The sequence below is a fragment of the Coptis chinensis genome, chromosome 6, assembly GCF_015680905.1.
Source record: "Coptis chinensis isolate HL-2020 chromosome 6, ASM1568090v1, whole genome shotgun sequence".
In the NCBI taxonomy this organism is placed as follows: domain Eukaryota; kingdom Viridiplantae; phylum Streptophyta; class Magnoliopsida; order Ranunculales; family Ranunculaceae; genus Coptis; species Coptis chinensis.
This window is the reverse complement of record NC_141461.1, coordinates 11,463,925-11,475,640: the sequence shown is the minus strand read 5'-3', so window position 1 is coordinate 11,475,640 and position 11,716 is coordinate 11,463,925. Positions and strand designations below refer to the sequence as shown.

The window sequence follows — 11,716 nt, the reverse complement described above, 5'->3', positions numbered from 1 at the left end:
ACCAAGATACAAAATCCATCTCTCGTCTCCCCCATCGGAGACAAGAGACGCTAACCCTTCTCAAAACCAGGTTTTCTCTTTTAACAAAGAAAACAAATCTCCGCTTACCCCGATTTTACCAAAAACCCATTTCACAATTAAAGCTATCTATATATACGGTTTATATCGAGGGAAATACAAAGCAAAACATGAATATCATATATACATGCATGGTTGATAATGTGAACTATCTATTTCCTATTTTAAACAATTCAAATCATGCATGAAAATAAGCAGACCATATATTGGTATGTAGGTTCCTACCTTAGCAAGCTCCTTCTCCTCAAGCCCACTTAACCAAATCGAGCCCGCTTAACCGAATCAACTCGAATTCACTCCGATAACATAGCATATACATAAACGTCGATTGTTAGAATTGATCGAACAACGATGAATTATTATCTAGCGTAAGCCGAGAAGAAATCTCGACGTTAAGAAATTGGTTTCGGGTATTTTTTTCTATAACTACTGTCAACATAGCTACAGGCCATTTCGGGCACTGTTACTCTGACGGTCTCTACGGCTATTCCGGGCCATGGCAGGCCCTCATATCGACGTCAATCCTATCACATCTCAATTCAAATTCCAAATTTTAACTACAACCAATCCCACGCCCTTCGATTCATATTAAATCTCTCGAAATTCACATTAACAGTTGTAAATCGACATGAATCTCTCGAATTTGAAATGAATAACCAAAAAAAAATTCTTACCAAGTCGGCAAAATCGCTCCTTAGCTTGCTTCTCCACAATTTCGCAGCTCTCCCGGTCTCCAAACCAGCCCACGACATTAAACCCACCCCATTTCAATTATACTTCATCAATACAACCAACTACAAAAAATCGAAGTTCAAATTATTTATATTGTTTAAATTCACTAACCTTTCACTGAAACACGACGCACTCCAAGAATTTTCGGCTCCACCACTATTTCCCTCCACTTTAACTCCTCCAAACTGCCACTGCCGACCTTCAACACCCCCAACACAATCAATTTCAGCATTACACCCTCAAGCAATCGAAATTGAAGCTAACTATTTATTTGAAACGAATTCAAACTCACCTCTCGCGAAAATACGCCGCCAATTCCAATAATTTTTTTGAATCCCCACACTTGATTAAGTGTTGTTAGTGATTGGGTGTTTGCATTCTTGGGGTTGAATCGGTTGAGATCTAATTCACTCACCGTCAGCGATTTGGCTTCAAGATGCTCGAATTTCCAAGAGATTTTGAATTCTCTCACTTCAGTTTAGTGTTTCTAGGTTTGGGTGTGAAGAATTTATGGTTGGATCGATGGGAATTGAGAGAATTTCGGTTTCTCTCTCCTAGGGTTTTTAAAAGGTGCGAAAATTGGGGAAGAAGAAGTTAGGTGCGATTTTTTTTTGATTTTGCGATTTCGTTTTTTCCTATTTGGGCCGATATATTTAGGCCCAAGCCCAATATATTACAATTAGGCTTAAGGTCCTTGCACTCCTAACCGCCAACTCGTTTGACGTCGCATCGTAATTATTTTTCCGGCCCATCCCGCTAAGTTTAATTTTCTATATTCTATCTCACCGCATGCTATAACGATGACCCAATCATGCGTGTAAGCTGTTAACTCGTGCCAGCTTCGAACGCAGAAAACCGCTAACCGACATTTTTTGTCAAATTTTCGTATAAGATTTGCTTATCTAACGGGCTTAGGAGTCAGAGTTAAGTTTCCTTAAGTTTCGTACGTTGGAAATATAAACCCGACGACCAATTTACATAAATGACCCTAGATTTAATATGAAATTTACAAAAATACCCTTAATAATAATTCAGGGCTTTACACGCGGTATCAAATACGCATCACCAAGTAGATGAGGATCATGAACAGTGAGCAGACTACAGGAGCTCAGGTTAACGCGGTACCCTACAAAGATACACTCATCCTCTTTACTGAGGCTGACTGTTGTAGCATCCAGAGCCCCTATGAGAATGCGCTTGTTATGACACTTCCTTTTGGAGATTATGATTTGCATCGCATATTGGTTGATCCAGGCAGCTCAGCAGATGTGCTATACTACGACACATTCAAGAAGCTGCAGATTCCTGATTATGAAATGGTCGCCACCGACTCCAACCTATATGGATTCAGTGGGGACAAAGCTCTGACAGTTGGGGAGATCCAACTATCTGTAGCTACTGGACCAGTAACTCTCATCATAAACTTTGTTGTGGTGAAAACTAACACACCCTATTATATGATCTTGGGCAGGACCTGGTTGCACAGACTCCTAGCTGTTCCTAGCACCTATCACCAATGTCTGAAGTTCCCGTATAACGGGACAATTGAGACGATCAGAGGGGATTAGGTGGCTGCCAAAGCATGCTACACGCTGACGACGAAGCAGTCCCCACTCCCTTTTGAAACAATGGAGGTGGGGCGACCCTCCAAATAGCAATTACAGTTGGATCCACCTCTCCCAGACCTGGTCCCACGAGAGAGGGAGGATCCCCTCTCACTAGAGCCGTTAGAGGAAGTGGAAATTAAAGGAGGTAGCTTGCCAAAAACCACTTTCATCGGCACCTTGTTGAGTTCTGAAGAGCGCCAGGCTCTGATACAGTTCCTCCAATAATACAGAGATGTGTTTGCTTGATCATTCGATTTATCCCGTCTTCAGCAGGGGGTCAGGTTGCTTGGAGGGACAGTTAACATTAATTCATCTTTTGTCATGGTGCTTTCTCACAAGTGTGTTGAAAGGCTATGACTTTGATGGGCCGTTTAGCAGTATTGGAAGATCCACAGCGTGAGCTAGCGCTATTACGAGCTTGTGTCGGGTTCTCTAAGTTAGTATTTACGAATCGTACTTATCCACCATCATTTTTTAGGGAGGCAGCTAAGACTTTTGATATGCATCTCCGCCTTATTCTCTAGGGTATTATAGTTTCTAATGGTCCTAACTTTAATTTGGTGATTTATAGTGGCGTTTAGCGACGCTTCCTTTACGTCTTGGTTGGTTAGGTATCTATTGTGCCATTAATGTATCTGCATTTGCTTTTGTTGCCTCTCATTTTCAGACTTATGAGATTCAACACCACATTCTTAGGAGTTGTGGCATGGTGCCTATGGGTGAGATTCTTGATGATGCTAGTAGTGCATTGCGCCTCCGTCTACTCGATTTTGACCTTAATACTCTGGCTGTGAATGCTACCGTCCCCTCAAAACCTCAAAAAGTTTTGTCATAAACTTTCTACAGTAAGATTGTTGCTGGTCTTGAGAGGGAGTTTGAGTTATCTACTCGTCTGAAAGTAGTCATTGGGTGCTTGAAGTCGGAACATGCAAACGATTTTCTACTTGCTATTTCGATGGATGGACTTGGACAATGTATGTCACTGGAGGAGTATTGTGTCATTCTCTGGTATCGTCTTGGTCTTTGCCTTGTATGCAAAAAGAGCATACTAGATGCCTTTGGGAACCATGCAACATATTGTAGACATTTTCCCAGTTTTAGTTTTAAATACCGAGATAATTATGTTAGAGATATTTTATGTGATGCAATATGGAGGGTTGGGGTGCAAGTGAAGAAATAGGCTCTTGTTAACTTTCTCACTGATCTGAATGAGGACAGATTGACATTTCGACCGGTGGATGTCTTGATTTACAGTTGGTTTGAGAGAAAACACGCATGTGTTGATGTAACTGGAGTCTCTCCGTTGGTAGGGCTGGAGAAGGGTGACTTTGAGGTGGTAGACGTAGCTAATTAATAGAGCAGCGACAAACTAGGAAAATAGAGAAACATGAGGAGGCTTGTATGGCTAACCAACATTGTTAAGCTCTTGAAGAGACTTCAAAAAGTTATGGACAACAACGTAATAACAACTGGTTCTAATGAGTTTGTTTTTAGATGGATAATATTTGTTATTCAGAAAGGACTTGTGGCGCAACTTGTTGCACATCTGTCCTAATTTTTTTGTAAAACTCAATATTATTATCAATAAAATTTTCACTTGAATAAAAAAAATAAGGGCTATTTAGCTTTTGGGCTACTTTTTAATTGGATAATTTGTAGTTGGTCACCAATTGATCGTTTATTTGCGTTTGGGCCAAAATTGACGGTTGACTGCGTTGACTTTGAGTTGACCGTCTTGTTCCATCTATAATTTCCTAAAATGGCTAAAATGCCATGCGCATGCCATACACGTAACTTACTTGTGGACCAAACACAAATATTACTATTAATAGTATGACCAAATACTAAAAATTCTAAGTAATAGTCAAACACACTAAATCTAAGATTTGATTCAATGGTCATATATATAAGAATTTTTTTGTGACCACAATTTAACCAACTTAAATCATGCATCTAAGCCAAGTTAATTAAAAAAATTATCGAAAAAAAAACAAACAAGTTAATTAACATACACACGCAAATACGACCCAAAAGTGATGGATGGAAGCAAATTAAAACAAAATGCATATTATTAATTTTTGTATAATTGTACGAATTAAATAGTCTCGATCATTACACAAATTTTTTTGTAGTAGGAGTAAAACGAAACTTCACGAATATTATTATGAACACATTTGGGATTGTCATAATTCAATTGCTATACTTAGAGGTTAGAAGGTGTTTGCTTTTCATTAGCTTTTATATATACTAAAATAATTGTAAGATATTGTTCAAATTGGACTATCTCAAGCCTAACTTTGAACAAGATTCTTACATCTATATAAAGATGACCGGTTGTAGAACACCTCGTACGATTTATTACCAGTGTTAGTCATGGGGTTGAACAATCTATTGTTGATTCAATTGCTATCATTAGGCATAAATTAGAATATAATAAATGTTTGTAAAAGAGATCGAGTAAATATTTGAGTGGTTAGTTTATCTAATTAGAGAGTTTTAACTTTCAAAGAGGCGGTGGTGAACTTATGCTAATGAGAGAGGTGGAAGAATACATGGGTATAATAGATAATATAATTTTTTAAGAGTGAGTTTATACACGTAATAAGGGGAGTATATTAACACTCTAAAATTATTTTTTAATGGTACCAAAAACATAAAAGTGTACACCCCAATTAGTAGCTAATTTTATGTCAATTTAGAGTTGGTTATTGTATTTAGGGTCAATTATCAATTACAAGAAAGATGCACCATAATTAAAGCATACAATCGGAATTAGAACAAATTTAGACCTTTTATTAAATGCCTAAGTCTTATCTCAAAATTAGGGGTTGGCCCCAAATTTTAACTATAAATTAGAGTTTGGTCCTAAGGGTAAATGTGTTAATATATAAAATATGGATGGGTAATCGTCAATTTTGGCCTAAATGCAAATAAATGATCAATTGGTGACCAACGACAAATTATCTAATTAAAAAGTGGTCCAAAAGCTAAATAGCCCAAAAAATAAAATGCATAGGGGCAATTTTGTAATTTTCAGTATATGACATTTTTGTTATTTAAATTGGGTAGAAAAATATAAGGATTTTTTTTTGTAATTTAGATAAAATATAAGGACTAATATTTAATTCAAACAAAATATAAGGAATGTTATGTCATTATTGTACAGTATAGGGATGGACATGTAATTACCGTAAAGATTATGGACTGTTCTGTAATTTATATAAATCATTGGGACCTAAAATTATTTTTAAAAAATTGAAAAATGATGAAAATGCCCCCGTGACGGACATGAAACGTGACATGAATTTTCCTGCTTATCAATCCCCACATTCAGAAAAGACTTGCTGTGCAACTTGTCCTCTCCCATTGTGTAATTTCACTTAATTATCTTAATAAAATATTTCTTTTGTCAAAAAAAAAAATCAGATATGGTTATTGCTCATGTGCTCTGTTTGGTTCATAGTTCGAAATTTCAGAATTCTCGAAATTCTGACAAATCTGAAAATCGAAATTCATTAAATTTTGACCCCTATTACATTCGGAATTTTGGATGATTTCAGAATTTTGGATATTTCGACTCTATATTCGGAATTCCGATTTTTTGAAAAACCGAAATTCCGGACGGAATTCCGAAGTTTCATTCGGAATCACGAACGATGGTCTGGTTTAAAGGCCTACGTAAGAAAATGCATGCATGTTTTAGTAGAGAGAGAGAGAGAGTACATACGTATGTGGAAATCATGTGGCCAAAGGTAATTGTTAAAATGGTCGTCATAGACACACACATGGGCAACAAATTGTGGGTATTGAGTACTTTAAATTTTTTTATTATCTAAGAACATCTTTAGGTGAGAGACTATCCTAGCATCAAACACTAAATTTTTGAAAATTTGATGTTTTTTCATCATCAGGAGAGACACATATTGATGAAAACATCAAAAAAACACTAAAGCAAATACCAAATCGGATAAAATTTGATGTTTGCTTTGGTGCTGTATCCAATCTCTCTCGCGGTTTTGGATAAACCGCGCAGTTTTGAGAACACTGCTTGGGCTTTGGTGTTAGTTAGGGCGTCTCGTAGTGTTTCAAACACCAAATTTTGATGTGTCAAAGTTTACCGAAAACCGCGCGGTTTATCGAAAACCGTGTTCGCTTGGGCTTAGTCTCTTGCGCGGTTTTACGAAAGCCGTGCGTGGTTTGGTGTCGAATATTTGATGTTTCTTCTTAAATTGGTTAGTGTTTTTTTGATTTGATATTTAGTTCGGTTCAAATATTTTGTGCTTTATTGGTTTCTCTCCTAAAGATACTCTAATACCCACAATTTGTTGAATGGGCAGTTTCGCTTCATGGGATTTGAAATAGTTCCCAACATCAGCAAACACAAAAACAACAAGCATTATTGGCATTTCTCCGAGTTCTAGCACAAGCTCGCAAAATTGAACTTTGGTCTGCCATCGATAAAGCCTAAATGAATTCCAATAAGATTTCCCTCAATAAAAATACTTTCGCCAAAATTCCATGACAAACAAGGTCTCGCTCAGGAGGAGACCACAATAGATAGCCAAGGGAGCATTTCGGTTAATCTAAATGCATCACATTTAGCCTTATGTAATACGAAACTGGGACTGTGGCCTGGGAACTGCCAAGGAAATGATCTTTAAGGCTGAGTCCAATAGTTTAGTGGGCCAAAACACCACGTCACAATATCATAGTGTATAGTGTTAGTGGGTCGCTGTTTATTGTCCCAAAGGTGTTATTCCACTACCCGCCTATAGCGTGTGAAAAAAAAATCCACAAAAACTTTGGCCCCACCACATACTTTTAATTCCCAACTCTCCATTTTGCCCCTCCCACCTCTTTTTCCTCCTCACTCACGGATAGAAAAGTAATTGAACACGTGTGGAAAAGTTATAAAAATTATGGCCGCCACTATGTGAGGCATGCATGTGGATTTCTTCTACCCATACGCCATTCGTACTAGCGTATAGAGCATGCATGTGGACCCATACGCCATCGCTAAAACTAGCGGTATAAATAGGTAAATTAATAGAAATAGAAATAGCATTAGCCTATTAGTGTTTTGTCGCACCATTAAATCACAATTTTCATTATATTTAGTGGGATGGCACACTATTGGACTTGGCCTAAGTTTTTAGCAAATTAGCAACATCTAGCTTGAAACACAAAGCTCAATTTAAAGCGCAACTTGGCCTGGCCTATGGGCTTGCCCCAAGGCCTGGCGTATCAGTTCGCTTATTTAAACACCAACACTGAAGCCCCTTTCGGCCTTTCCATTGGAATTCTTGATACTTGTTTTGATGGTTAAATCTTCCAACCGTAATCAACTGCCTCAACAATATTAGTTTGAAGTATGAATTGCTTTGTTAATTCAGACACTTTGATCTTATTTTTCTGTTCATTAGGATACAATAAGGACTGTACATGGGCCATGTACCAATTTAAATTGCAAGATTCTTGCTACTTGGAGCTGAAGGCCTAATTTTAGAAAGATCAACACTAGTGCCCATTGCTTGAAGGTACAGATTAAAGTTTAGCCACTATCTTTCAAGCTTTTCACTGCCATGGTCCTTCTTAGTAGATCGTAGAACCAAATATAATTTATGAAAATTTGCATGGGAGCCCATATAAGGCTTGCTCAGAAAACAAGTTTTACATGACCGAGGAACATTTTGTTCAGAAAATCAATAGGTAAAAATTATAAACTCGAAACAAAAGGTTGAGAATGCAATAAACCTCAATTATCTAAAGAGTTGCACTCTAACCCTTTTATAGCTTTGCTCTTGGTTTGGTTAGTAGTGAGTTGGATCACAGATCACTATCTTGGGTAGCTGTATCATGATATTAACTCTTATTTTTCGGATTAAAAAATGTTCTATATCAGTTGGAACTGCAAAGGTTGTAGATCAAATACGGAAAGTAGGACGCCCTTGCTCTATCATCTTATGGGCGTGGCTCCCTTGACAGGAATGTGAATTGATTGGGTTTTAAGAATGCTGGCCCATCGAAGTATATAACCTATGTATCTTTGAGCCCATTAATGTGCACCTAGATTTAAATGTATAGTTTATTAGGGCCGCTTAATATATCTTCATTTTTTTCCACAAGTCGTCAAACCCTTATTCCTCCACTTCCCTCCTCTTCTTTTAGCCGTTTTCCTAATTCTTCACAGTCAATACATTCTCCAATCTCTTCACCCTTTCAGCCATTCTACCCCACGCTTAAACCCCCAAGCTAAAAGTAACTATTTTCCGTTGCCTTAAACCCCATTTCTCAGATTTGTTCATTTTAAGTGTGTTTGACTTTTTTTGGGATGTTTCTTGCGAATGCTAATAGTGTATAAGATTTGGGGCTTTTGAGTATTTCAAAATGGATAGCAACCACCATTTGATTCCTTCTTGGTTATCACCATTCTTAAAAGCTACCTATTTTGTTTCTTGTCAACAGCATTGTGAATCTTCTTCAGCTAAGAGAGAATGTAACTTATATTGCTTGCTTTGCAAAGGGGATTCTCTTTGTTCTTGTTGTATGGTTGAACACAAAAACCACCCCACTGTTCAAGTAAGTACTCTAAATCAAATCTCTGTGCAATGTAGTACAAATGGGGTGGGTTTGATTGGTTTTGTGTTTTGGTTTGCAGATTAGGAGATCTTCTTATAGTAATGTGGTTAGATTGAAAGAAATTTCACAGTACATTGATGCTTCTAATATTCAAGCCTACCGCATCAATAATGAGAGAGTCATTTTTTTGAAAGAACGGCCAATACTTAGACCTGGAAAGGCTGGTGGACCTGGAAAATGTAGTGGTACTACATGTGAGATTTGTAAAAGGAACTTGCTTGATACTTCCATATACTGTTCTTTAGGCTGTAAGGTAAAAATTTCTGATTATTACTAATTATGGCATTTTGGTTTTTGAGATTTCGATTTATGCAATTCGTTGGTTTATTGAATTTTTTCCTGCTTGTTCATTTTTTTTTGTACTGAATCTGTTCTGTGCACTGTACTGAATTTTTTTTTTCCAGTACGCTCTTGAAATCTGTTCACCTTTTTGATGTGTATAGCACGAGATTTGTACATTACGTAAATTTGAAATGTCAAAGTTACCCTTTGGATTTTTTTTGAAAAAAAGTTTTTGTTATGTTCTATTTTCCAGCTGGAAGGCGTGAAGCGGGGTGATTCCAGAGTTGCATTTGAGGTGTCCGGTGGGATTCAAGGAGACAATTCATCGAATGATAACAAAGATTGTAGCTCGAGTGATAATACAACAAACGCCAAGTCTCCTCCCCGACCAAGACATAGGAGAAAAGGTGTCCCCAATCGTTCCCCATTTATGTAGAAAATTTTAAATTTTAAAAGTTGAGACGAGTAGAAAATGGTGAAATGTTTTGGAAAAGGGTCATACGGGAGCCCAAAAATGGAAACAAAATGTGAAGTACAATTTTGGAATTATACAAAATAGTGTATCTGTACATACCAAACACAAAATCTGTTGTGGGAATATTTGATGAATAAATGTTGTTTATTAAATTTATTTTTGACATCTCATACAGTAATTGCCATATACTGTTATTGTTTTTCTAGAATAGCTCTTCGTTTGGAATATCTCAAATCTTTACTTGTGTTTGGACTTTGGAATTTGGATTAAGATGCAATAATTTGGCACTCTGAACCGTGATTGAGTGTGAAGACTGGTGACAGAGTAAGTTTCAACAGGCTATATTGTGCTACCATAAGCACAAATAGTGTGCCCTTTCGGCCTTATGGGTGAAGTTGGTCATCAGGTTTCATGAGAATTGTTAAATCTGAGATGGCTATATACATAAAGGAGTATAAATCCCAATCAGGAATTATCTAATGTATCTCAAGAATAATAGATTCAATATCTCACCTATCTCACGAACCATCACAAATTCGTCAATTCTTTGTGCTTTTTGGAAGGACTATTGAATCGCAAGCCTTACACAGACACACTATTGAATCACTACTCAAAAACTACATTTAACTGCGTCTCTGCCCTCTTGGCCCATGACACTTTATAGGCCCATGGCTGTTTCTACATCTTTGGTATGCACCAATTTTGTTCCCTCCATTGCTGCTAAACTGCTAATGATGATGGGAGCATTAGTATTGTTAGAAAGTAAGAACCACCTAAAAGTGTAATAATTTATATTTGTAATTCTTAACATTTATAAATACTTTAGTCCCTTTATCTCCTATCCTATAGTAGCAAGATAGTAGTTTTATAATTTTTTTTAACTAGGCAAAGAACATATGCTAAACTTTCTTTCATCCATTTCTTTTTTTTTTGTTCTTATTGCCTTTCGTCTTCGTTATTTCAATTTCTCATGGATATGTGTTATTGTTTTATTTTTGTATCTTCACAACATAGTTTGGACATTCCTTTATACTACACAAACCATCCTCATCAGTCTTTCAAAAAAAAAAAAAAAAAAAAAAAATCGTTGTTGGTATTTTTCCAAAATATCTATGATTTCACTTACTTTTGTCTCACTTAAAGTTTGTCTAAAATTAATTTTATAGTTGTAGCTGTGATTCCAAGAGAAAATGCTATAACATGCCAAATTAAACTATTTAAAGATGGTTGTGATCCTTTAGCTTGTCGGGAACAATGCACGCACCAATACAATAGCAGTGGAGCTTGCACGGACAATGGCACTGCACTTCAGGATTGTATTTGCTCATATCCTTTGTTAAATGCTAGAGTTTAATTATTTTCAATTATGTATCCAATGTTCAAGATTCCGAACGAAATATCAGAATTCCGCCGGATATTTCAATTTTTTAAAAAACCAGAAAATACAACATAGGGTCGAAATATTACTCATTATGAAATCTTGTCGAAATCAAAATTTGACATGGGTCGAAATCCCAAACTATGCATGTATCTCAAAGACTTGATAAAGTCCAAATAAAGAGACTTACAAATAAATTGGATTTTTTTTTTCTTCCCCTTAAGTATAAGCAAGCAATCGAATCCAAGATCCCTATTGAGTTTAATACTTTATCCTTAATTGCCAAACAAATTATATCACATTAATTTTGGCAAATAATAATATGTATGGTTTTGCCAACAAATGTTGAATATGACATTTTAAAGAGTACGTGTTCAACTTTTGATATGTGATTGATCGTTTAACATTTAGCATGCTCGGTGTTATGCATGCCTCCATTTTAATATATATTTGAAAACTGACCTATCACTAGTACCAAAATAACTCGCTAATCTTATATTATCCCCTATGTTCCTTTATTTTACA

The 11,716-nt window shown here is 36.5% G+C and overlaps 1 protein-coding gene across 1 annotated transcript; it reads left to right on the top strand.

The window, feature by feature from the left end:
• The first annotated feature begins 8,479 nt into the window (after positions 1–8,479).
• Positions 8,480–9,969, top strand: LOC147491435 (protein RGF1 INDUCIBLE TRANSCRIPTION FACTOR 1-like). The gene is made up of 3 exons (XM_086566630.1): positions 8,480–8,996; positions 9,076–9,309; positions 9,592–9,969. Exons 1-3 carry the CDS (start codon positions 8,805–8,807, stop codon positions 9,772–9,774), a joined length of 609 nt encoding a protein of 202 aa, XP_086422756.1. The 5' UTR covers positions 8,480–8,804; the 3' UTR covers positions 9,775–9,969.
• The last annotated feature ends 1,747 nt before the right edge of the window (positions 9,970–11,716 follow it).

What these genes read in the sequence shown, in the direction of transcription:
- LOC147491435 (XM_086566630.1), top strand. Translation starts at nt 8,805, where the DNA reads ATGGATAGCAACCACCATTTGATTCCTTCTTGGTTATCACCATTCTTA. An exon ending in AAAACCACCCCACTGTTCAA is followed by an intron (nt 8,997 to 9,075) that starts GTAAGTACTCTA and finishes TTTGGTTTGCAG; the next exon opens with ATTAGGAGATCTTCTTATAG. An exon ending in ACTGTTCTTTAGGCTGTAAG is followed by an intron (nt 9,310 to 9,591) that starts GTAAAAATTTCT and finishes TCTATTTTCCAG; the next exon opens with CTGGAAGGCGTGAAGCGGGG.